Genomic DNA, 27,804 nt, shown 5'->3' with positions numbered 1-27,804 from the left:
AACGTGTGTTCAGCAGAGAGACCTTTTTTACAAAAGAAATAATAAATTATTATTTCTTCCCTTAAAGAGATCTCTCTGCTGAACACTTGTTTGGTTTTTATTTATGAAACAATGAATTATTAAAATAAAGTTAGAAGTGTGTTCTGTTTTAATGACATCAAAAATTGTCTGAGGTTTCTATAGAGTATGTGCTTGATTTTTATTTCCTTGAAAATTCTCCCATAATTTTTTTTTTTTTTTTTTTACAAAAAACCTCTGTGGTAGTCGGGGATGATCTGTCTTTCACACAGGTTCAGAAGAATTCATTGTTGTTTATTTAATCTAAACTTGCCTCCCTGTCTAGATCTTGTGGGAGAAAAATGCACAAAGGAAACAAAATGTCATGTAATTTTGTAAATATTAGAAGGTACTTGAAATAAATCCATATGCATTATTCAAACTTTCAAGTTTTTAACTCCTTTCTCCACTGTGTTGGGCCACAGATAAATGACATCCTGGTATTCCTGCCTTCCTTTGTCTTGTGCTTATGTAGCAAACAGAGAAGAGAAGGACTAGCACAGGTACATACATACATACTTATCCTCACATAAAGAACCAGTATCTCAGCTCAATTATATACTGATTCTGATTCATCAGAAAAAGAGCTGACACCTAATTGTCAGGACTGAAGGGAGCCTGACTTGCTTGGCTAACAGGCTGCAGAGCTGAGCATGAGGCACAGGCTGCTGGGTCGCTCTTTACCCACTTCACTCTGAAGCACTGGCACAGCACATCAGCTTCATACTCCAACAGTACAAGAAAATATTCCAGCAGCCTCCTCCCACCGAGCAGCACCTGACTGCAGAAGAGAAGGGACCACCCTTGGCCTATGCATCCAAAGGTCATGAGGCAAGGTGGGACCCCCGTTGGAAGGAACTCTCACGTGGGGCACAGACACCAGAAGCAGGCTGGTGCTACATTCTCACACATGCTGCCGAGCACCAGATGTGCACCCTCCCCTCCCATTAGATGAACCACTGCATCCAGGTGTGGGAGCTGTTACCAGCCTTACTAGGGCTTCAGATACCGAAGACAGAGCTCTAAAGGAAAGGCTTATCCTGGCTCCTACTGTCTCTCTGACACAGGAAGACCCACAAAGACATTCAAGTCTTTCCCCAACATCATGGGGGACAGGCACAGGCTTGCAGCTGCCTAAAAGAAGATCTATGTTGGCAACAGGGGATGAGGTGGAGGGAGGGCTGGCTTGCCTTAAGACAACTAAGCAGCTAAGGTCTTTCAGCTCAGCTCTCTCCAATGCCAGTAAATAAATGCAAGTGTCTCCAGGGGCAGTTCAGGCAGTCTTGGGGAGGACAACTAGCCAGTTCTTTTCAAGTGCCTCTAGGCATGTCTCTGTCTTTGTGTGCAGATGCATTCAGTTCAAAACACAGCCCAAAATATTCAAAAAACACAGACAGCTTGGGTCCATAGGAGGCAAAACATAAGCTAAGAGTGAAATCACTATAAGCCTCCAATAGGATTGCCTGTGTTTCAGCATTAGGCTACTCCAGGTATTCCTCCTGCTGAGACCTACTCACCAGTAGCTTGAAATGCTTAATTTCTAAGTATAAAATCCAAATTTCTAAGTATAAAATCCAGAGAGGAAAAAACAAAAAACAAAAACAACAACAAAAAAAACCCACACCACCACTGCTCCTTTTTTCCTTTCTTTCCATTTTCCCTTTGAATTTCATCTGACTCACTTCTTCCTGCTTTTGCTCTTCGATCATTTCAGTAAGATGTAATACAGAATCTGCTGCAGAGTCCTCAAAAAAACCATCCTGGGGTCTTTTCTCTATATACCTACCAGTGCAGACACATGAGATCAACCCAAAGGAAAATGAATGGATAAATATTTCTTCCTACTGGAGTGGAGAGAGATGCCATGAACCATTGCAGATAATAAAGCCAGTGACAATAATGGGGATGATTCCCTACATACCAGACACTCAGACACACACCTCTCCAGTCAGAGGGTAAGGCAAATGGAAACCAGTGATTTCTTTCTGCTATGTTATTTGAGAACAGGCCTGCTCTCTAGGAGAAATACAGCAGCAAAAGCCTTGGGGGACAGAGTCAGAGGGGCTGCATACTATAGCAGTGCAAAGCAAGAAGATTTAATTAAACTTGCATTTAGACTCATGATCTTAGATGGCTTGGGGATTAGCCAAGCTCTCTCTAGTTCACACTGCCTACCCAAAATATGCAGGAGAGAGGATGAAGGGGAAAAGAAAAAGCAATCTGAAAACAGGACAAAGAGTCCATTTAATACAAACATTATAAATATAATATGAACTAAAATCAGGGCAAGGCCAAGAGGTTTGGCAGGAATTCAAGGCATTCAAGCTTGCAGAGAAAAACGTACGGAAATGGTATTCAAACACACAAGTGGGTGGTAGAAAGCTCCAGAGGCCTAGCTGTGAGCATCCATGCAGCACCTCCGAAATGACCACCAGGTAGGAGATGCAGCTCTCCCACATACTTACTTCATCTTCCCAAGCAAAAATATCTTACTGCTTCTAAGTGTTTTCAGATACAGTCTGCAGGACATGTAGTTGCTCTACAAAGTCCTCTGCACAGATGGTAGTTGCTCCTCACCAGTCACACAACATGCTAGTTCTGCGTGGATTAGCAGGGATCTGAACCTACATAACACCTGGTTATCTGTAGAGTTGGCATCTCCCAACATGAAGAAAACTTGCCAGCCTACAACAGTTTCTCTACCAATCCTTTGTGCCATCCTCAGAGACCACAGTCACCCTAATAGGAGGCCATGTAATAATACATTCACACACACCCTCTAACCCCTCCCAGGTTCCTACCTCTGGGCAGAAAGACTTACAGACAACACCAGAAGTTGTCCTTGGCTGATGTCAGTGCTGGTAACTCTCTGGAAGTTGTTATACCAAGTAGGCTTTTAACTTCCTTCATTCTTTTCTGCTACAATGCAGTACTGCCAAAGGTGCCTGAGCTGTCTGACCAGTCAGGAATAAGACAATGCTAAAGCAATACCATTTTGGGACCAGATAAAGTCTATCCATCTCCCTACCATGCCCTGAGAAAAAATGCTGAATAAGTCTATTACAGTCACAGTTCCATGCAGTTCCATTTACCCATCCCAGAGCTACCATCCTACTCCAGACCATGGCTTGCCTATCCCTGCATGGAGATGCACTCCAAGCGTAGTTTCCCCTTTCCTGCACAGTGAAAGCTGTTATGTCCCACAGGCACGCCATTCACCCAGATGATAAAAGCAGCCCTCTCCTCCATCACTCATGGAAGGACACAATATTCTTGTTGCAAAGCTCAGTACTTTCTCACCAAAAGAAAAGTTTGCTATAGGCTTGAAGAGAACGAGATTGTTTCTTTCCACACACCATCACCCTCAATAAATCAGTGAGATGCCCTTCAAGTACTTCTAAAACATTGTGGAGGGGTTTCATTGAAACATTTTAAGCCCTTGGAGCTTAAGAAAGGGCTTGAGATTTTTTACTGCAGGTTTTTGTTTCAGCTTTCTCTCCTGTCTGAATCCCAGACAAGGTGTTACTCATGCATTCTGTGAGAGAAACACAGCAACTACTTGCACCACCATGAAGCCTTATGGAGGGACTGCTCACCCTAAGGGAAGCTTGTATTTCTGCCTCTCACCTTTCCAATTAGATGTTTGAATTAGCTAACTTCAGGGTGAGGAGAGGTAAATGCTGGTAAGTGCAAACTTGTGCTCACTGGAAGCCGGACACGACTCCTCCTTTTTTATGGGCTCCTCCTTTATTATGGGCTCCTCTAGCTGATTGTTAACCAACTTATGTGAAAAAGCAAGAATCTTCCCCTGGGTATTGTATGCAACACAGCAGTTTTGCTCTTACAATACTCTGGCTAAAGGAATCCCCTGTGTATAAAACACTCAGGGGACTAATGTGGTTTTAGGAATGCTCCTGTTCTTGACCTGGCATATCTAATCTAGTGTTTCCTAATTGTTTTGCTTCAGTATATCATACCTGACTCTCAAAATTTCTTAGACTATGGTTCACTCACAATGTGATTTTTCAAACTGAACATTTTGTCAAGACAAAAATTCTTTCAGTTATAAGCTAATTACCACACACCCCATAACTCTTAACAGCATTATATGAACTGCACTCTCAGAGTCACTGACCCAGGCCCCAGAATATAACCTTTCCTAGGTAAGAAAACTATAAAATCTTAGTTCCATTGAAATCAGTAATAATGCTCAATCTTATCTTCCTGAGACCAGAATTTTTCACCAGGTCCCTTGAACACCTTTATTAGAATCATCTTTTGACTTTTACTTTTGATTACTTTTGAAGTAATCGTCATGTGAAGCTCCCTTCTGGAGCTTGCATATCAACAGCTTTAGTATGTCAACAGTTGCACATACATTTTCCAAGAAACATTAGAGCAATACTGCCATGAACACAGGTCACTTTTAAAGGAACTATTAAAAATCAAAGCTAGTTAGTAAAAAAAAAATATCATGTCTCACAGGTAATTGTTCTGGGGAAACAAAAAAAAAAAAAAAAAAGAGAGAGAAGAGGGATAAGGGATAGAAATTCACTTTTCACACTATAGGTAAGAGGCATACTGCAACATCTTCTAGCTGAAAACAGCTACTGTGCAAGAATTTGATTCCTGCCTTCATTTTCCTTTTGAACCATTGATGAAACATTAGGAGCTGTCTGCTCAATTTTTCAAGAGCTAAGGAGTATCATTACAATCGTATTTAATATTAACAAAGTCTCTGCATTTACAGTTCTAACCTTGTATTACATTATCTTTTATGAGTTATCCAACAGAAGTGCTTACCTGGTGGGAAGTAAGGAGGTGGTGTAGCTTTGGTTGCGTTCTCTTCACACTCTTTCAATCGTTTCTGCAGAGACGCAATTTGTCGACGAATTGCAAGGACATTGTTTTTGTCCAGTGACTCTAGTTCATTTACCAGTACAGTCAGATTGGCGATCTAGAGGGGAAAAAATGACAGCACGTTTAATGTCAACATTATTTTACAGATATTTGCAGGCAGGACTGATCACAGAAGATGCTACAGAAAAAGGTTCTAAGAAATAAGCCTTATCCTCATGGCCTCAGCTTGACATTTCCAGCAGAGTATGTAACCACAAGGATATGCTTTAAGATTAAGCTGTATAACGGTATGCAAAAATAGTGTTATTTTACTCATAGTGTAAAAATATCCAGTAAGTCTTAGGCAAGTACTAGCTGTTACACATTTAAACATAAAAAATACTTTTTCCAGCCTTACAAAAGTATCTTCAAATTTCATTTGCAAAGATAGTGTTTTTAATCACCTGCTTGATGATCTAGAGGACAATGGAGCAAATGAGATTTCACTTTCCATCTTAAGTAATTATTCTCTCTAGGTGAGTGATTAACTACAATTTTGAAAATGTGATTTATAGTCTTCTAGGAAGGTGATAGTCTTTCCCATTTCTTGATTTCATATTGATTGGGTCACTGCCTTAGCAACCAGCAGCTAATTTTTTTAATTATCTAAATTAAAGCACACAGGCTTTCAAGCATGGGGGTCTGTAAATTAATATTTATTATAATAAATTAATCAGCTTGTGTGTTTCACACTATGCAAAACTTTCAATTTTCAGGCAGATATTTGGCAAAACCGGAGTGGACTCCTTTTCTTTACTTTTCTGTGCTCTATATCAAGGAATAAGATGTTAATACATTTAAGGTCAAGCTTTCTTTTAATTTATGCTGATGAAATGCTAAAATAATTCCACTAGCTGCAGTAGAGACAGACTGCATTTCCTCTACCTAAAGAGAGAAGAAACTATCTGTGTATTTGAACCCTCTGTGACTAATTAAGACCTTGGCAATACCTCCAAATATATTTGCTCAACGATGACATTGCTTCCAACAAGGCTGGGTTTCAGCTGAGTGACCAGTCTCTCTAGGTCACGGATTTCCACTTTCAGTAACTGGAAGTCCAGTTCCGTGTAAGATACACCACCCGTCTCCACTTGCTGCACTCTGATGGTTAGATTGACGATTTGCTGCTGATACAGTTCAATTTTTTTTGAGTACTCCCTAACCTGAAAGCAAGAAAAAAGAGATACATATTCAAGTCCAGGTTAGCAAATAAGACAAGCCCGTTTGACATCCTTATTGTATTTCTGAGTACCCTATGCATACTTCCCATATATATTCTTCACATAAACTGCATAAATGTAATTCTCATCACATACATTAAAAAAAAAAAAATGAAATTTAACCCTCATTTATTGTTGGCAGTTTCACAAAATCCCCACAGGAATGCCTGGGGATAACTGAAGGCAGAATTTTACTCGCAGTCTTCAATTTTTTTAAATTCATTGCCAATATTGTCTCTGTGAGCTAATTTTATCCTCAGTATGTCAAGAACTTACATTGGTGAAAATTTTATTAGGAAATCTGCAGTGAATTATCTCTCAAAAGCAACCAGAGAAGGCTGCAAAATGCAATAAAGAATTCCCAAGTTTTTCAACTTCATTTCCTGTTAACTCTGAATCCAAATAGGACTTTACCCTGTGAACATTTGAATTGTGTCAAACGTTGGCAGAACTCATTTGATGCTTCTCTTTGGGCAGGGAGGAAATATTTAAACACAGTGTTAAAAATCAAATCTGGTTTAAATGGCAGTGTTAGATATATGGCAGGTGTTATCTGGAGTAATTTATATAGCATCCTTTTCAGTCTTTGAATCATTAAATAGTTGTCCAGATAAATATATTTTCACACATATATCTGCTAAAATAAAGGTCACAGCACAAGCATTGTGAAGCAGAATGTTAAGACTATTATATGGATTTGGGACTTCCCTTAGAAGTGCTAGTTCCTTGAAAACTAACGCTTCGGTAAAGGGGCATAATTTCTCTCCCATATGCTTCATATATCATAATATCACAAAAGATAAGTAGGAATAAATATAAATAGTTTGTTGCACTAGTAACGCCATATTTAAAGCCTCAGATGGTATTTGTGCCTTTTTCTACAGCACTGTAATTTCCATTCCTATTATTTCTCCAGCTGAAAGACTAAGCCCCATCTTCTCAAGTATTCTTGCATTAGCTTAACATTATATAAAGTCAGTACTTTTTCCCCATTGTCTCTGAAATCCAGCTATGGTATGAAGACTATGGACTCCCTGTTTTTCTGCTCTGGCAGCAGCCCTAGAGACAGGGACCCAGGAGAAAACCCACATTTATCAAATAATTCCTTTCAATCTTGATTGAATCCCTTGTGTACCAAAGAGGAGGTATGGTAGCTCATGGCATGGAAGTTAATGAAGAGGATCCTTAAGTTATTTTGTGAAGTGGATTAAAGAGGAGAAGCATAAGAGTAGATCCTCTGTTCAGAACTATAATTGCCAATAGTGGCACAACTATACTGTAAATCTTACGCCACTACAAAAAACCTGCATGGACATACATAGTATACACCAAAATCAGGATGCTCAGTTCCGTATATTTAAATCTGAGTTTGAAACAGATCTGTTCTAAATGTGTGCAGACAGACTTCGAGCTGCTCAAAACTGTCAAGTTTCCACAAGTTGTAGCAGAAGCACCCTGGCTCACAGCACTGGATGCTCTAGATCTCCCAGATCAAGCCAGGAAAACTTCAAGTTATTGAACTAGGAATTGAAAGTCATACAATTAAAGTTAAAAAATTAAGAATCTAAAAATAATAGCCTAAAAGACTTAGACCTAGTTCTTTGTAACTGGCTAGCAACAGTGATAGCTGAGATTACTTTCCCTGATTGCCACCATCATCTGGTAGGTAACAGCAGGAACAAGCAACCCTTTTGGAGAAGTCAGAGGTAGTTGGACCTCACACTTTCACTGATCATCAAAAACAGTTTGATATTGAAAGAGAACCTCAGAAAAAAATATCTGGAAAAAAATATTCAAAGGCAAACTGTGTGTCTTGAGTTTGTCCAACAAAAACAACAAAAAAGAAAGAATATTATTACAGCATGAGAAGTATGAAGTATGTTCATTTTTGAGCAAAATTGCACTGCTGTGTGAAGCTATGTCTATCACAGAGGTATCTGGAAATCCATCTAGGTATTAATAACCTTTCTCACGGTAATAGTGGTAATAATAATGCAATACAGACCAAATCTTCAAACCACTGAAATAAACAGGCTGGTGGAATTAGTGATGGCTACTCATTAGTGAGAAACCTGTTAATTTGAAGATTTCTCCAGGGTTTTCAGAGCCTGGACAAAATGCTGAGGGCTGGAACAGAGCATACATAGATATTTCAGCCCTGACTGTAGAATGCAGACATGAAGTCCTCCCCCTATTAGAGGATTTTCACTCAGTCAACCATCTAGGTCATTTAAGGACATGTCAACACTATCCAGCAGAGTATAGCTGTGCCTGAACTAGCACCATCACTCTGCAGTGCTCTGCACAGCCACACCAGCATCAGAGAGAGCTTAAGCTAATAGCTCCCCCGGCGAATTATTGGACAAATAAAATTTTCTCAGCAGTGCTGCACTAACAGGTCTATACTGCTTTTGCAGATAAATCCAGCACATCTGTTAAGCATTGCAATGCTCACTGTGGAGATTCCCACCTGCTCAGATCTGGTTGAGGAAATTCTGTGGGTTAGAAATATCAGTTGAACAAAGAACACAATGTTGCTCTGTTGACTGGCAGATAGATTTAAGCAGCTTGTAATCCCTGCTCTTCTACTGCATCTACCTGCTACAGACTGCCTGTAGTCTCTTGACAGACAGGCACAGAAATTCTGTGCATATCCTATTTTTAGGGATACAGACCAATAACTAGTACTGATTGCTGCTGCATTTGTCATAAAAGCCTAAAGTAGGGTATGACAAGAGCATAGGGCCTGGATTAGCCCTTTATAGGAACAAAATGGAGTATATGCACTTTGCAATATGGAATATATTTATGCAGTTTATGTGAAGAATATATATGACAAGTATGTGGAAGCTATGGATAGGGTATATACAATATGTGAGGCATATGTAAAGGGAAAAAATCCTCAGTTTCAGTTTTTCCTCATTCTAAGCATTGTCACCTTCATATAATGAAAAGGGCAGGAAAAATCTGCAATGCTCATTTAGTGTGTCATTTACCTGCAACTGGTATTTATCAAAAGAGCTTTTGCAACATGCAAGCAGACACTTCTCCAGCACACATTTAGAGAGTACAGAAGGGAGAACAAAGGTGTAAGATGAAAATATAAAAGAAAAAATGTAGGAGGAATGAGGGAAGACAAGAAAGAAATTACAAACTCAGCAACTTTCTAATATCACTCAGCCCAGGACACTGGCTTTGAGCAGTCTTGACCTGTACAGATCCATAAGGAGCAAGGCTGGCAGTCTGCCTTCTGAGATGGAGAAGAATTCCATTGCAGGTTAACCTGTTCTGAAAAGCAGGGGGCTATTTTGCTCCTGTTTCTGTTAAGTGAGGATGTTGTGGCCATTGTGAACTGCATTCTGAAAGGCACTTTCTCTCCCTGTGATTGTGTGCTGATCCACCCCTGTTATAGAAGTTCTCCTCTCCCTTTTCCTATTGGGAGGAACAGCCAATTCCCACTTTTCTTTAAAAGGTTAATTTTCTTCTGTAATCATAATTATGCTGGCAAAGGTTGATGTGACAGAGGAAAAATTAGTCTGGTATTTTCAGCCTACGGTTTGTACTCACTTGGCACATGAGAGCATCTCTTTATGTGCAAGCTTCCTTGCCTGCTGATTCTATAAAAGGACCCCCTTGCTTTTTGAATTAGCCAACAATCAGGCAAAAGGTTAATGATGCAATCAGGTTGTTTATCTGGGACTTTTAGCACATGGAAAGCATCCTTAAGAGGGTCCAATCCTGCAGCTCTTATCCAGGAAAAGTTCCCATGAGCTTTAAAGGGTGTGTTAGAAAAATCAACAAAGGCATGGATTCTCAGAGTCAAAAAAAGAAGCATTCAGTAGAAATTCCCACTTCTGTGGTGAGACTAGCTTACGTCTGAATGCAAGTCCCTAGGAATTTGCTCAGGATCATTTCTAATAATGATCAATATTGAAAGCTTGGGTTTCCTCCATTTCATTATTTCCTGGTCTCTATGAGTATTTTCATGACAGAAGTAATATACAGGATTGCATAAGAAGCATTTTTTCTACTGTTGTAAAGGTAAAGAATTTTTGAGCTTGGAGATTTATGCATGACAGGATCTCGGAATACTTAAGTCCAGATATGAATAGGGTAATGCTCAAAAACCTTTGTCTTTCTAAAAAAAAAAATAGAACATTATAACTGAGGAATCTTGCACACATCAATTTACACCAAAATTCAATCTGTTCATTTCAGTTTCTGACCTGAAGCATGTCTTTGCCCATATCACACCAAAGTATATGTCACACTTCAACTGGATGCATTGTAACACTGCTTGGTTGATAGGTCTCGACAGTGAAGCTTGAGTTAGGACAAGAATTTTCACTGTCTTCAGCGAGAATTGCAAGTGGAGGTCAGTGTCTACACTGTGGTACACTGCTGGGCACAAAAGGGTGACAACAGTCACAGCAGCTAACACCAGCTGGCAACCTAGACATTAAAGTCTAGAGTGGGGACTCAGCTTGCCCTGAATTTAGGGGTGAGTTTCAGGTACAAATCTTAGGTATCTATAGTTGTAACCTGTGTGTTTATATGAGCAAGGTGCCTGAACTCATTGGAAATCTGAGGTTGTCCACACAGAGAGGTCAAGCAGTACTTGAGAAGCTCCCATATCTGCCTGGCACTAGCCTAAAGGGAACATGCACCATTTTGAGGAAAACACCAGTAAGAGATAGGTTATACCAGTGCAAGAGCATGGAAAAAGTGGTACACAACCACCTTGAAGAATCATGCCAATTTTTGGCTGGGAATCATATCCCTCATCCTGTCCCAGCATAGTGACCTTCAAATGCTGGCACTGACCACAGTGGGAACAGTATGGGGGACTGAAATCTCAGGGATTTTCATGGCTCATTAACCCTGTGCTGCACTTCCATGCTCCAAGGGATCAGGTAACTCCTGTGCTTGGAGGCAGCAGGATTTATGTCAGTTTGTCCTTCATATGCCTGCTGACAGCTGAATGTGTTTCACTGTTAGCACCAGCTCTTTCAAAACAAACTATTTGAACGAAAAATCTTACCACAGGATCCTACAGCCTGTTGTTGTGGGTTTTAAACACAACTTCTTATCTGTTCTTGATTATACCAGAGGAGGGTTATGAATATTTATGATTAGAATTTATAATTTAATGCTTTGCCTTTTCTGCTGATTAATTCAAGGACACTTCATTTCTTAAGATGCTTGGTTTCCAAAGAAAACACTTTCTGCTGGACACCCAATCTGAATCCTGAATATATAAAAGGTCAAAGACAGATTCCTGTCTTCACAGGCAGCTTCACCCAGTGCACTTCAGCATTTGTAGGTTTGCCCGGGTTCCTCAAAAAATGGATCTCAATTCATGCAACAAGCAGCCAAAGCAGTGTGTGTTTGTCTTCAACAGAAATGCATAATTCAGCAGTCTCACTGCCATAACTTCAGTTGTTGACAAGATTTTTTTTTTTTTAATTTATTTATTTTTTCCCTGTGAGAGCAGAAGCAGTGAAGGGGCAATTATTCACCTACTTCTTCACTCTAGGCTGTGCTGACCTTTCTCCTCTTTCCCTTCATGGCTTTCTCACAATCTGGCTGGCTTGATACAAATAATAACACATGAAGAGCAGGAGGTTTGGCTTCCTATAGCATCATGTAGCAATCACAAACTAATAAAACTGAGCCAAAAGAGGAAAAACATAACCATTCTTCCAAAATATACCATATGTTTCTAGCTGAAAAGGCCTAGAAAAGAGACCTGAGAATATTCAAATGTATGTCATGTTACAATGTCAAAGATTAGAGATTTAATCACCTTTCTCCTTGTTTTTATGGACCCCCCTTTCCCACTGTTTGAAAGACACACCACAGAAAAATGCTGACTGCTGTACTTGTTCATAGGCAACCATTCTTCAGAAAAGATACAACTGTTATTTTTAAGACAAAAGAACACCTTACTTTAGAAAGCTCTGCCTCAAACTTCTCCGAGAGCGTTGTGGCTATGATTTCCAGTTGCTCAGCCTTCTGCACTGGAAAGGTGGTATCTGGCAGGTACACGGAGCACTGACAAGTTCCCTCATCATTCACAGAGCCGGACACATTTTGAAAGAGCTGCAAAAACAAATTGGTAAGAAAAAAAATGTTAACATTCTTCTCTAGAATCAGTACCTAGTAATGTCTGGCAATAACATTAGTTGTGCCAAACATGAGATCAACAGGTTCTTTAATAGCCGTCTTTCACTTTTTTTCTTCCAAGGGACTCAGAATACCTAGCAATTTTTATCACTCATCCTTACAAATCTCTCTAAAAATAGTTAAATATTGCTTTAAAGATTTTACCATTGGAAAAATGGAGACATATAATAGTCCTTAGCTTCCCAATCTTGTGGACAATGTTCCTAAGATAATGAAATAACTTTTCCAGCAGACAGAAAAGCAAGCAACAGCATGAAAATAATAATGTAGTGAGTTAGGTCTTACAGCTACTATTCTGTTCATCTAAATTGGACAAATCATTTAGTCATTTACATCCATAGAGAGGAAAGCACTGAAATAGAACTAGTAACAGGGAATGTTTTGAAAAGAAAAATCTTTCATTTGAAGGTTTGCAGCCAGTCGCAGCAAACAGACGTGCATTTAATTATACAACACTGAAAGGTGATGAATTAAATATGCAGGTTTGGCCTAGGGTAGAGATTCTTATTTTGCTACAAAATATTGCTCCTAACACCCACACATCACAGCCCGCCCATCCATCCTTGTGGATAGTTGGCAAAGCTCTTGCCCATGAATTGCCTTGTCCCAGTTGTCTGCATGCTCACAGCATCATCACCAAGCAATGTGCATGAGGGACAGAAAGGTCAGGGCTGGCACCTCGTGATCTTGCCATAATTTACAGCCAAAGCTCACTGTAGTCTATAAACACTTGGGCTGAATACTCAGTGTGTTTGGAACAGTTCCTTTTTTGTTTGTACACTGAATTTTTCCAATTCATAAACCTATCACGAATTTATTAATAAAGATATTTGATGTTACTTTAAAATATTCTGGCACACACTTCAATGCAGCTGCATAGTTTAAAGCCACAGACTTGCTCTTTAAAAACACTTCTTTCTATAATCTCTTCTCCCGCCTTGCAGAAATCCCAGTGTTATTCCTGTGTTTTCTCTTTTCCTTTCCCTCTTAAAAATAAAAGAGCAAACAACAAAACTATGTCCTGAGAGCTGACATTTCAGCACTTCTTCCCTTGCTTTTTCATAGTGGTTTCAACTAATGTCCTCACTGAAAAAACAGCCCAGAACACACAGTGATGACTAGCAGAAAAGTTGTCATGATCTGTGAGCCCAAAAAGAGAAGATCAGCAAGCAGGAATGATCCCAGTTCACACTTCTGGCAACCTCTTTACTGCAGCCATAACAAACAGTATGCATCTCATTTTGAAAGAAAGCCTGGAAAGTCATTTTATTTGTGTTATTCAAGCACCATGGGCCTTAAAACTTCACTCAGACTGCTGAAGACATTTAACATCAAAGGAAGCAGAGGAGCATCTCATGGCATTCCAGAATGTCCCAGCACATAACTTCCATTGATTTCTCTGCCAGGCAGGTTACCAAAGCTGTTACAAAAATCCCACTGAGATCATATGATCTCTAAATTTCCAAGTATTTTTGAAGATAAGCCTATCAGTATGTAAATTACTATGAAAAATTAGTTCCTAAGTCATTTAGGTATTTCTACACCTCTGAGTCCTCAGTGCATTGGCATGGTTGGGGTGGCAGGCAAGTTGCTCAGCAATAAAAAAAAGGAACAGATGGGAGAGACCAAAAGAAAAAATAAATGTGGCTTAGTGAATATATTAGCTTCTTTGAGATTGTTGCACACTAGCGTGCTAATTTTTGTGTGGAAGGTATTGCGTTCTGTTCCTTCTGTGTGTAACACAAATATGAGCACATGCATACAAGAGAGAGTATGCAATGTATAGCAATGTATGCATTAAAATGTAATGCATACAAAGGTATAGCCTACACTAGCCTGCTGTAAACTACAGGCTCAACTGTATTATACCAATCAGTTTTCTAGACTTACCCTGCCTATTTCATGTCCCAAGAAAAACTTTCATAAGTGTATTCGGATATCTCCCAAAAAACCCTCAAACTTGTGCTTTTAATCTCCCTGTGAAAAAACAATCATTATATTTTAACATTTGAGTTACGAGGGAGCTTTGAGTTGAAGGCAGATCTTCACTACAGGAAGCGAAGCTTATATTGAAGCCAGCAGTTTCCCCAAAAGAGTGGAAACAGCCTGGGCGGACAGAACTGCTTCCATTCTTCCATTGACACTACAAACATTGGGATCATGATGTTGACAAGACCAAGAAGCATTGTTTAGTTAAAAGCCCCGTGGGTCAATAAGTCCTTCAATCAAAATATAATACCAGCCAAATGAAAACCATGTAACAAAAATGTCTTCCGTCATCCTGTAGAAAACTACATGAGATAGACTGCTACTTTTGATGGAGTTATATGGTTTTTAAAGTTTAATAATTTATACAGAACGCTTAAAAGAGAGCAAACTGTCCTAGCCTACAGCAAGGACTTGACAGCAACATTTCACTCTGCAAAATTAAGCTGTTACATATACATATTTGAAGCTATGAGAAATGTTCCTTTTCCACATCCCTTCAAATTAACAAAAGGAGTAGGAGCGAGCAGTTACTCAGTTTTCTGAAAACCAGGAAATTTGTCACTGTAGCCTAGTGACATTCACAGCTCTAAATCAGCTATTTGCTTATCCTAAGACAAAGAATGGGATCCACAGAAAGCACATAGCAGGGCCACAGCAGGGACAGAAGTTGCCTCAGCTGGGCAAGGAGATGGATAAAGTTTGGGTCCTGCTAATCAGATTCTGAAAGAGAACCCTGACTCCATTTAATTTTCTAAATGCTCTACTGGAGCCAGAGACTCAGCTCTGTCTCAGAAGAGGTCCCTCCACACACCCCATATGCCACACTGGGCTTGCCTGAACATGCAAAAGATCTCCTGTGAAGCTGAATCTGTGCTTTGGATGAACTCTGTTTTTGACAACAACTTGCAGGACCATACGGAGCAAGTGTGACCTGTTGAATGTGCTCCAAAGTGATCATGTTATTAAACAGTCACTGATAGAAAGAGGGAAAGAAACAGAACTCTGAAATCTGCAGACCGTGGGCTTAAGCACTGTACCAGAAGGCACAGAAATAAGATCCAGGTCCCCCCCCCCATCAAATAGCTGATAATATCTTAACTAGGTAGAACAGGGAGAATTAAGATTTTCTCACTCCCAGCAACCACAAGTGGGCACTCCTCAGGGAGACTGTAATCACCAAACTGTTTGCCACATTGGCATTAAATCCCCAGGACACCATCTGTTTCATGTCTGTAGTCCAGTTCAGTAGCTACAAGGTTAATGCCAAAGTTCTGGATCTGACCAAAGGCATTGAATGACACGGTAACAGTAGTGATGATTTTGGAGATTCACTACTTCCTAAAGTACCGAATACACAACATATAAATGCTTTTTCCAGGCAGCACAACTGCTAGCTTACCTGTGTCAGAGTTAAGTCACTAAGTGATTATATAGCATTTACAGAAAAGGACAAAAGTTCCTAAATTTGGTCTTTTCTGGACTATGTTGAAGAACAGTAATGGTTGTACCTTTGGGGAAGTGTGCAATTTGCCATTCATATACCTAGGCTGAGTCAGATATGGAGGCATCGTACTGAGATGAGCGGTCTGAAAAGGAAAGGAAAGATATTTTTTAGTGTGATTTCCTGCATATGGCACCATCCCTTTCCCACCAGTTAGCCCCCATTCTGCAGCTCCAAAGCACTTTGATTTTATTATGGGAGCTATCCTGACCAAATGCAAAATTTCTGATCTGCTGCTGAGGCGACAGTTTCCCTGGGCACAATGTCACTTCACGGGCACCTCTTCTCGAAGAAAGGCTCTGTATGACCAGAGCAGGGCAGGGGACGCTCAGCCTGTCGAGGAGGTGTGAGCTGAGGATATGACAGGCAGCCATGGCAGATTGCATGGCAGTCTGAAAGGACAATGCCGTGCCCCTCTGCCTTAAATCCAGAGAATAGCATTCTCCCAGCAGGAATGTCCCCTCCTCACCACCCATCTCATGCCCTAGCCTTTAAGCAGAGGACTCCCTGCCTGTTTCACACCAACCTGTCAGGCTGTAAGCTGTGATGTCTGGGAAACATGTCCCACTCTGCTGCTAGTACCACGGAGGGGACAGCATCCACCACAGAGAGGGAGCACTGGGAGAAGACACCACAGTGCCAAGGATACAGCCAGATCCACCTTGGGAGTCTTTTGTGCAATGAGAATGTATACATTCCCTTTAACTTCCATCTGCGGATAATGCCTGCCTTCCTGCCACAGCAAGGACAGCAGCTGTCACCCTGGCACCACACTGGGGGTTAGCATGGCCCCACACAGTGTGCTGAGCCTGTAACGGGATCTCACCAAAGCCTGTGACGAGCTGGGACCTGGAGCAAGACACCCTCAATGTCAAATGGTGTAACATAGCATCAAATGGGCTTCCCCTGCAACAGGACACTCACTGCTGAGCCTTTCTGCATTTCCCAAATCCCAGCTGGAACCCCGTTCCTGAGCCAGGGGACGGTGGGGAAATCCAAATGGCCGGCAAAGGGCAGGTCTATTAAGCGGCACAGTGTAAACAAGCTTTTTGGGACAATTTGTCAGATAAACCCTCTTGAACAGGCACTTGTGTGCTCATATAATTACGCTGAACATGATGGGCAGCTGGTAGCAATTAACAGTGTTAGGGCAGAGAGCATCACAAATTGTGCAAATTACACAAAGTGAGGACTATCTTAAAGCTAAGCAGACTAAGGAGGACTTTCTCCCCTATTAAGCTTTCTACCCTTAGCTTATCAACATATATTTACACCTCCATCTTGAATTTTGCAACTTTTCATTCCTTGAGCAGATGAAAGCACCTTCCCAGGAGGTGCTAACTTCACTTCACTGCCTGCATCCACAACACTCCCAAACTTTAAAAAAATGTAACTAGGGCCACACAGGAATTTTCTGGTTGGTGAATAAACTAGATAAATTAGAAAGAATTATCAGGAGCCAAAATGGGGGTTTTTTTTCTCAAATTTTAACTAATAGATACCAAGAAGGCAGTAATTTTGGGTCAAACAAAACCAAAATGCTTTGCTTCATTTGAAAAAGTTCTTAAGATATTCACAAACTCTTTCTCTGAAAACTGAAACCCCATTTTAAATTTGAAGAAAGAAAAGGGAAAAAAATCAAAACTATCTTTCACTGATATAATTTATTGCTTTTAAAAAGTATTTCTCAAAGCTTTCTCCTTCCCCCCTGAATTCGATGTAGCTTTTGGTTGGGGGTTATTGTGGAGTTTTTTCTGATTAATTTGGTCTTCTTTGAATTTCTCTCTTGCCCAACCAGATACAGTTTTTTAGGGAAGAGGAAGAGCACCCAACAATAACCAAACAATATGGCTTTCATGTGCCTGGTCACCGAGTATGACAGCAATCATGCAACTGGGAAAGCTCCCACCTCCCAATTCCTTCTACATCAAAGATGTGGATCTCTTCCTGCTATGAGCCCTTGCTAATTAATTAGAAGCTACACAGAGCATTTAATATCCACTCAGATCCTCACTGGGAGTTGCACTTATCTAACCAAAGGCAGAATTTGACTCTGATTTTAAACCTGTGCCTCACTTTTACATTTTTTACCCAGTCCCTATACGTTAGTTGGGGGGAGAAGAGAGGAAGACTTTGAACTTTCTCCATGCAGAGACCTCAACATTTGTCAAATAATTTTCCAGTAACCTTAAAAGAATTTTCAGCAATCTAAACTACATAACAGGACAAGAAGGCAGCAAAGCTTGGGTTATGAGACCCTCCCCACATCTTACCACTGCTGTTGCTGTTGCTGCTGCTGTCATCTCAGCCAGAGCACTCATGCCCTGCATGAGGAAAAGCACAGCTACCAGTGTGTGCTTCATCTTCTCAGCCTGCAGATGTGACAGCAAAGGCAGAAAGGACGTCTTTTATAGTACAGTCTGGGGATTTCCCCTACCAAACATTAAGGAACTTGTATGATATTTTTACAGGTTTTGGGTAAGTGATGTCATAAAATCATATAATAACCAAATTACTAACGTACAAAGGAGTTATCATCATAAATTAACTATGTCCAGTTTTCTAACAGGAAGCCTTTTCCATGGGGTACAGTATCTGATCTTAATCTTGGTTCTATAGAACATCAGGTGCTTATTGCTACAAGAGGTAAGCAGACATTCCACTTACAGTCACTCAGTCATAAAAATTCTTGTAGATTCTTTGAAGATTCCTTCAAAGTTATGCAGACAATACACATTTTTGTGGTATTTATTACTTCTTACATGTATAGAAAAGAGCAGGTCAGACTAGACTGCTCACACACCAGAACCATGATTCCCTTTTCCCAAAGGCCAACAGACATTTGCCGATAAGTAAAATACACAAAGGTCTCTACAGCTTTTCAGTTCCCTTGATTCTCACACAGCACAGGTGGGACACAGACTACCTCCCATTTCGTTCCCAGCAGTTTTGTGTGTCATATATTAACACTACATGCCCATTAATGATTACTCGTGCATTAACACTGTGTACCCTTCTCTGCTTACTCATCTGCTGTCTTTTCATGGAGCTGCATTCCTCCCAACCACAACGATTCACTGCCCTGTCTCTAGAGCACTGATCCAGAGAGATGAAAAAAGGTCACACGCAATTAGTGTGGCCCCCACACTCCCCAGCTGAGCCACGCCACCCTAGGAGAGACAGTGAACTGCCAGTAGTTCCCACAGCACCCAACCCACCATGGGAACTCTCCACTTCCAACAGGCTACTACCTTGATAGAGTCAGCTGCAAGCCTCCTGTGCAGAAGAAATTAAAATTTCTCTCCCGAGTTCTTTGGATCACTGGGAAAATGAGCTTGGTGTTTAGAAGGAAAGTTCTAGTCAGGACTAAGGGAATTTGGCTATATCTATGCACTTTTAAGAAGTCTCTAGAACAAAACATGATCATGACCAAAACATCATTTTCCTTTTCCTTTTTCAATCTCTGTCAAGATTAGTTCTTCTACTGAGTCAGCAACAAAAGTCTGCAGTTGTGCCTAGGTGAAGAAAGGGATTAGGAGATCCCTATTCCTTTTTTGGTTGGCAAAGGCCAGGACAAGGAATAGCAGTACTTCTGAGTAGCAGTGCTGCCTCATATGAAACTCATCTCTCTGGTGAGAAGCTTTTAAGGCTTCCTTGTATTACCACAGCACTGTCAGCTCCAGGTGACCATGGGAAAGCTGCAGCTTAGGGCAAATCCATACTAGAAAACTCTTGAGAGAAGCAATGTCCATTGGAGTAACAAGTTTTTTAACCACAGCTTTGCATAAGCATAAGCTTCCTGACATATTCACAAGGCTGGCAGCAGGAACTTGCAGGGTAAGGATATAATAACTTCTTGCAAAGACATTTTTTCACAGCAGAAGCTGCATCCCTACTGGAGGATTTCATGGATAATAAGTCAATGTAAGACAGACAAGACCTGGAAGGCATGTGATAACGTGTAAGCAAAAAGAACCAGAGCCATGCTGGTAGAGCAAGAAAATGAATCCAGGCTTCTTCCTCTCAGGTTACACTTGTGTGCTTTCCTGGGTAAATCACAGTGCTGTCAAGGGAATGGAGAGACTGATGCTGAAAGTACAGTCAGGACTAAAGCCCTGAACACCAAGAGAAGCAGATTGGCCCCTGTCAGTGCAGCTGAAGGCTGTGAAATATCCTTTGCACTATAAGAAAACTCTTTGGCCACACCAGAGCAGAGTTCAGGTGCAAACCAGCATATACATGTTGCAGACAACAGGTAAGCCTATGCTGCCCACCAGGGTAGCTCTTCTCTCAGGTTGTCACATCCTGATATTGTAGAATTGCCACTTCCTTGCCAGATTTTTGTTTTGTTTTGTTTTGGGGGGTTTTGAGTGAACCAACTATCTCCATGCAAAGCCAAGGGAAACTCTGGGAACAGATCACTTCCTAAAAGTGTCATGGATGAGGGTTTGTTCCTTATTGGCCCTGCCTGGTCCTAACCAGCCATCCAACTCCTGATCCAACAAGCCCTTCTATCACATTGCTTGTTACGAAAATGCCATCCTGGTAGGCTTCAATCCATGCCTCAGGCTCTTTCTGATGCTCTAAACAAAAAGAAGGACCCACATGAAAAAATCCTACATAAACCCACACAGAAAAGTAATGGTCACATCTTAGCACCATCTTAGGGCCCAGAAGAGATCTAAGAGAAGTGTTTCATCATGTGGATACAAGGGAAACCACTAAACTGTTGTAAGGGAACAAGCTCTGAGCAGCACACAAAGAGGTCACTTTTCCTGAGGCCCAGGCGTTATTCCGAGGGGTGAACGTATTTAGCACAACAGATGAAGCAGCAACACAGAGGCACAGGTAAATTGAGCCGACGGTACATACGCATCTCTATACGTGAAGACTCCAGATTAGTAGCATGCCATGCCCCACGCATGCAATAACTCCTTATCCGTGTGCCTGAAGGCAGCTGCCCATGGCACCTACAACCCCACTGGCCTTGCTGAGGCACCACGAGTCCTGCTGGCTACAGAGAGGGCAACTTGGCAGCACACGTGGCCACACTCGCATGCTCAATGTGTAGCAAGCAAGCGAAATTTTTCAGGCAGCTTTGTGCTGTCAGCATAGACACAGCATAGAGTTTGGAGCCGGATATCTAATCAGGAGAAAAAGCCACTGTTTTCTGAGCATAACAGTGGGTCTCTGTTCCTTCCAGAGGCTGGGACTGCAAATCGCCCACGAAGCATAAAAGTTTCTCAACGGTTTTTCTTTTTTGTTTAAAAGGCAGTTCCGAGATAAGAAGCAAATATTAGCTTAGTAATGATAGTTAATCAGTTGCTTTGGCACTTTTTGCAGTATTTGTGTTTGCACATGACCTCGCAGAGACAATGGGGACCTACATTTTTATTCCTAATCAAAGCGTAATTAATGCTAAATAAAAATACTTTCTCTGGATCCATGTAGAACTCTTAATCTGAAAAAATTACTTAGGCTAATTTTCTACATTTTAGAGGAAAGAAACTTTATTTATATAGGAAAGTTTCACTTAACTTAAGAATTTCCACTTGGGAAAACAGGGAAATGCAAGGATTTTTTCTTGGTAGAGCTGCACCCTCACCAGTACTTCCTTGTTTGCAACAGTCCTAGTGGGCAATTCAGGGCAAAGTCCCCTCTTTTGCAACAGACCTTGTCTTTGATTTCAGTGGGAGATATACAAAAAATGCCTTCTCAAAAAGCACATTTATGTCTCTCAGACACCTATTCAGCAGAGCCCTTCTCAAACCAGTTTAACTTATCACTGCTTTTATTACAGCAGAGATTATCATGATTATTATTCAACAGAGAGATACGTGATGCCTATCATCTGCTCTCTAAAGCTCAATCCAAAGTCACGGGAGTCAAATATTACTTGATCATGCTTGGTGGTATGAACATAACCTTTTACATCTCAGTTTCCCATCAACATTTGGAAAAGATAGTATTTCCCTGCCTTAGAGCCATGTTTTGCAATTATATGCATTAACAAGACTCAGAGGCACTCGAGTATTAGAGAACAGGGACCACACTAAACATGCAAAAATACAGGCAAAAAAACCTCCAAAACTTCTCTTGGTTTATTAGGCCAGTAACAGGATGAATTGAATGTAAGTTATGTATCTTGATGGTTCTATATATCAGGTAAGCATCCACACATATATTTATTCTAGCTGATGTCACGATTTCAAATTCTCTCTGAATTGTTCAGTACATTCTCAGGACAGGTGTACGACCTTCACTTTCTTAAAACAAGAAAATAAAAATCAGTGGATCCAAAGTGGGGTACAGTACCTCACTGTGCTAACTTGCCAGAATGGTTCAGACAGAAAGTACTGCACTGCACATTACATTTTGCAAGTCTAATGTAAAGGCATTTCTACTGTTTGCCTGCAGACGCGATAAGACTCCGAGCCTTGTGGAATCAGCATTTCAGTGCATGTCGTCCAGTTCCCTCTATGCTGTGGATTTAGCAAAGCTTGCCTAAAGCTTGTTAAATCCCTCCTCCCACCAAACTACGTATTCCTGAAGCAAAGCCAAAAATATGGAGAAAATATTAATTCAAATTCCTCCTATGATACAAGAACATAGCAACTAATATTCCTTTTTATTTTCTGAAGGTGTTTCTTTCTGAAAGTAATGAGTCTGGTCTTCTTTGATTATAGGATCATCCTGTAGTGAAATAAGGAGGTTAGGGGGGTCAGTTTTCTTCAGTAAGGTATTGCAGAACAATTGTCATCATGAAATCCATCTATTTCATGATACCAATGTTCGACATAGGCCTGTTTTACTCTGCTAATCCTTTTACAAATTGCTTGCACTTTTCCCTCTCCAAGTGATTCACATTTTTATGCATTATATTTTGGTGTCATCTATCATAAAGCTCATCTATTTGGAAGACATTATGCAAATACTTTCATTTAATCCCTTTATCAGTAGAATGTCAGGTTAGTGTTTTAAAAAACATCCCTCTGGGCCATGTTGAAAATAAGAAAGTATATGGGAAATATTAACACCTAGTTTAAAAATTATGTTAGTAAGGGTGAGCCTCAATTTTCTGAAACTGTAGGAAAGGGGCATCTTTCTGAAGCAGAATGAGAAAAAGAGTAGAATTTGCAGAAAGGATGACATTTCCTTTACACCTTTAAAAATGGCACGGGTGCCAACTGGGCTGATTCATCCACCAAAAAAGAAAGAAAAAAGAATTATTCATAATGTCAAAGAAGAAAGACCTTCACAAAGAAAGATATAAGACCAGGACAACAGCAGCTGAGGTACCACCTTCCAGAATGATGAGGGTTTTATTACCCACAGATTCTGTGGCTTGGCTAAAGAGCTTGTTACCCTGAAAACAATACAATCCAGAGAGTCTTGGATAAATGAATTGAGTCTAATCATAATCTGCCTGAGTTCAAAGCCAAAAGGTATCAAGAAAGTATTGTCCTGGTCTGGAAGAACAGGAAGACAACAGCCAGAAGGGAGAGTGGATGACAAAATGGTAAGAGCATACATGAAAACTGGCATATTTTGTTAGAGAACATCAAAATGCACGAAAAGCAAAATGTAGAAGAGGGGCGTAAGGGTATATATATGAAACGCTGATAGCGGTGTCAAAATATGCTGGGGTGGTGAGTGAGAGTCAGTTCCCATTCAAGGATGCTTAAGAAGAAATAACTACTTCCTTAAAAGAAACAAGAACAAACCCAGAGAACAGTGTATATTCACACAGCATGGCAAAGGAAGGCAGAAGAAAACAAGCAGAAGAAAAAAGGAGAAGGAGCATTAGAGGACATTTTGGTTATGAAAGAAGTATGCTGCTGCCTTGGGATCATGATAGATTTTCATGGACAGCTAGCCACATGTATAAAGGCAGGAGAAACCTGCATGCAAATTTTTTTAAAGAAGAAGGAATAATTGCTTAACAACAACCTGGGGCAATGACAAGGCAGGGGACATGTTATTGCTGACAACAGAAAACTGCTCCTTCAAAAGGCATCTTGGAAACAAACTCAGCATGACACTGAAAGAAATTATTTACTTTGGTATTATGTTGTAGATAAATAATTTTCAAAAGTAAAAGTTCACACACAGTTAGGAAAGTCCTCAAACTAATTGTTGTCTTCTCATTTAAGCAGCTATTTGTTTAGCTCGTTAGTGCACTTCAGTTCATACTCTGAGAGTGTTGCATTTATTTCTGTCCCTTCCCCCTAAAAATGTATCCAGTGAAAACAATTCTTACTCCCTCAGAAAAACTTGTCCTCCATACATATGTCCCAGTCCCAAGGAACACAGGAACAAGGCCTGCATGTAATCTGAGTCATTAATATGAACCCAAGCACTTAGCAGCACCTACATAATAAAGACTCAATACAGTAAGGTCCTTGAAACATCACATCACCAAATCACAAGTCCCAACAAAAATAAGATCTTTATTAAAAAAGCAAAAGCCATTTCTCTAATGCCTGCACATGCCTGTGGCTGGTGAATATAAATGCAGCCACTCGGCCAGAGGGAAAAAGGCTACTGGATGATTTTTATGGCTTTGCATATTGCAGACAAACTGCTGCCTCTGTCAAGTTGCAGAGCAGCACCAGCATTAAGCACCAGCAGCCCTGGCTGCCCTGTGAACAAGGAATGTATCTCCAGCCCAGCCTCGAGGCAGCAAGTGTTAGCAACCCCTTGATTAAAAGTGCACACACCTTGATGTGCAGAGTTAAGGGACAAGAAAGAAAAAGGATCTTCTTCCCCACAATAATCCTACGTCTGAAAGCTGTGGCACTCTCCTTCTTACTCTTCCTACCCATTTTGAATTTCAGAGAAGTGTTGTCTTGACTAGCTTAGAGGTAATGAGAGAAATGTGCTTTCATGATAGTTCCATGAATACTTTCCTTCTCACAGATACACAGAGAATCTCTTCCTTCTCTGTAGGCCAAACAATGTAAAGTTTTCAGTCACACTAAAAACATTAATTAACACTTTCTCTTCAACTGACAAAATCTTCTGGGCTTGGCGTGGTTGCAAAAAAAGGCCCTCCTTCAGGTTTTCATCTTCAGCCAGATATCAAAAGAAAGAGGACATGGAAAATATCTGAGCTGGAATAAGAGAAGAAAAGAACCTATAGACTATCAGCTGGATACAGCTGCAGCTTTATTTAGCCTTTAGCATTGTGAATATTTTCACATTAATATTAGATATCCCTAAAGAGGCCAGTAGCATGTATTTCAAAGGCATCGTTGATCCCAGGCAAGGAGAATATTCTCATCCCTTTCCTGTGCCATGTGCACAAAGGTTAAACCGCTCCTACACCTACTCATTCAGCCTCCTTAGAGCATTGCATCAACACGGCATTATTACATGCAGGATCAAGGTGTGACCATCGTATCTTCAAACTGCCCTACGCTTTGTGGTGCAGGCCTGATCTATTCATGTCAGACAGGCTGTACAGGGGCTGGGCTGTACAAATAGACCAGACCAGCAGCTATCCTCTTGACTAGTCCCTTCATTTCAGCCACATTCATCACTCAGGGGGAAGAAAGCTCACGCCCAAATAACACTTGACGCTGGAAAAGAAAGTCATCATTTGGTTTTATAAGCTATTCAAATGTTCTATTTTGCAGTACCTGTAGACATGGACACATTCTTTGGGCTTTGCAATGGACACAATGATCCATTCTGACCAGATATATAATTTGCATAATGGTAACTGCAAGCAATGCCAAAGCAGCCCTGTTCTCCCAGAAATAAACAGATGGACTACACAGGAATGTGCTTCTTGGGCAGCACAAAGGAGAGTCATGCTCAGAGATATTCTCTGCAGCTGATTGACCTGAAAAAGGAAATATAGTGGCATGCCAGATTTCTGAAAACCTCAGGATGGGATAGGCACTGCGTCACCTGCAGGTGCTATTATGCAACTCAGACTTGTTTCTCAGAACAAATTAACGTACCAGCTCTCAACTTTTCATACAGCTGAAGGAAATAGAGTTGCCCAAGCAACCCTGGGGACCCTGGAGCAAGGCAAGCTTTCCTCCAATAATGCTCACACTTTAACATACACCCTGATTGCTTTCTCCACTGTTGACTACTGCAGGCTTTCTATGGGCTCCAGAGTTTATTAGTCCAATCCATCCTCAGCTGCAGTGGGCTTAATCCAGTCACAGAGAGAGCACAGGTAATGACCCCTCTATTAAGACATTTACTAGGGTAAATGTCTCATTTTCAGTCCTTTGTAATACAGCCAAATTTCAAGTGTCTGAGCTCAGTGCCTGCCTTAATGATTTTTTAAGACTCCGGGGGACTAAAACAATTTTTTGTTGCTGTTGCTTTGAGAACAAGGTTAAAGGAGAACAGGCACTTCTTCTGAATGCTGTTTTTTTGGCGGAATTCTGAACAGCCTCACTGGCATCCAGAGGAATCTGATATTCAAACGGACCTAGAGCAGGGGCTGAAAAACCTTGCTTGTTGACCCCAAGAAAAACCTGTTTCCTTTATAGAAAAATATCAAAGACACCATGAAAGATCACTTCTACAAGAAAGGGAGAAAGCATATGAGTCTATAATGCCCAGACCCCAGCTGAGGTACTGAGCCACACCACCTCTCAGGCATCTCGACAAAGTGCTGCACCTTGTTAATCTCACCACAGGAGTGCTTATGTTGCCTCCATCTGCTGCCCTGTAACAGCTTACCTTCAGGGAGCAACCCCAAAACAAGAGTCAAAAAAACAGAACTGCATCCTCAATCACATTCCAGTTCATAGTGCAGTGTAACTCATGAGTGAATCCAGGTTTGTGCTAGCACAGTACACTTCTCACTGGAATTTGAATAAACTGGTGTTCCAGTCTGCTATCTGCCACCCTGGCAGGAACTTCTGACAGACCGACTGTGATAAATAGCAGAGAAGGTGGGGAAGTGGTAACATCTTGAATTGCTATAGGTTGAATTGCACATGAGTTGGAGTACTCACAAGAGCTTGCAAATGTAATTCAGAACACATGGTATGCTCTCCTGGGCTTGTCTACACCACAAAATATATTTAAACTGAGATAGTGTCAGCTTTAAAAAAAAAAAAGTTTTTCCTCAATTTTTGGATAACCTCTCTTATTTCAAAATAGGTTTAGTCTGAAATAGTTTAAATCCACACTGACTGGAGTTAAGCTAGCTTAAAAAGAAGGCAATCAGTGGAATTAGTGCATCTGCCAAGAGAATGCATTGCTGTTAATTGCTCCTTATATAGACAAGTCTGAAAAAAATACTCAAAACACAAATCAAAAACGAGTAAGAGTGTAGCACCAGATGAAATTATGGCCAAAAGGAAAGAGATGTAGGGAGAAAATCCAAGTTGTTAAAAAAAAAAAAAAAAAAAAAAGGTAATTATACTGTCCAGCTATTTAACCATTAATTTCGGGAAATGAACTTCTTCACATACCTTTCTGAACAGTCAAGAACAAATTTGCAAAAAAAAAAAAAAGTTGGGATTATTTTTCATAGATCTGGCCTCTGGAACCTGTTTTTTCTTTACAGTCTGGATTTCAGCTTCTCCCTGAAGGTAAATGAGTGTCACACCATAAACTTGACAAGGACCCATCTGCATGTCTATGTATTAAAAACTCAGTCTTCTTCCCATAAGACTCCCAATGGCTGTTTTAGCCATTCAGCAACTAATTTCCAATAGCCTGTGGAAGTTTGCCACTGGGGTTGAAATTTCCTGCCAGGCTGTTTCTGCCAGTTTGTGACAGTATTTATGCAGCTTTATCATTATGATCTCACCAGGAGTCTGAAGCAATAGTAAAATGTATTTACACAGAAACAGACTTTACCTTGTTTCCTCAAAAATACACAACATTATATCAGAATAGTTCAATTTGTCCAAAAGAAAATCATTAAATCCTCCATCATTAATGATTCTGTGCATTACTTTATAATAATCATAA

At 40.6% G+C, this 27,804-nt stretch overlaps 1 protein-coding gene across 2 annotated transcripts in view; it reads right to left on the bottom strand.

Annotated features, from left to right (window-relative positions):
* Positions 1-26,690, bottom strand: part of OLFM4 (olfactomedin 4) — a 31,192-nt gene extending 4,502 nt beyond the window's left edge. The window contains exons 1-5 of one of the 2 annotated variants that reach the window (XM_040056350.1): positions 26,560-26,690; positions 15,860-15,937; positions 12,126-12,278; positions 5,907-6,119; positions 4,861-5,014 (exon numbers count right to left, since the gene is read on the bottom strand). In XM_040056350.1, coding sequence (XP_039912284.1) covers positions 4,861-5,014; positions 5,907-6,119; positions 12,126-12,278; positions 15,860-15,919 — 580 coding nt within the window. In that variant the 5' untranslated portion in view covers positions 15,920-15,937; positions 26,560-26,690. Of the gene's footprint in view, positions 1-4,860; positions 5,015-5,906; positions 6,120-12,125; positions 12,279-15,859; positions 15,938-18,125; positions 18,216-26,559 lie in introns of those variants that run through there. The other variant, XM_040056349.1, reaches the window with a different exon arrangement.
* Between the last annotated feature and the right edge of the window lie 1,114 nt (positions 26,691-27,804).

The sequence above is a fragment of the Hirundo rustica genome, chromosome 2, assembly GCF_015227805.2.
Source record: "Hirundo rustica isolate bHirRus1 chromosome 2, bHirRus1.pri.v3, whole genome shotgun sequence".
In the NCBI taxonomy this organism is placed as follows: Eukaryota; Metazoa; Chordata; class Aves; order Passeriformes; family Hirundinidae; genus Hirundo; species Hirundo rustica.
The sequence above is the reverse complement of the archived record's forward strand: the minus strand, read 5'-3'. Positions and strand labels throughout refer to the sequence as shown.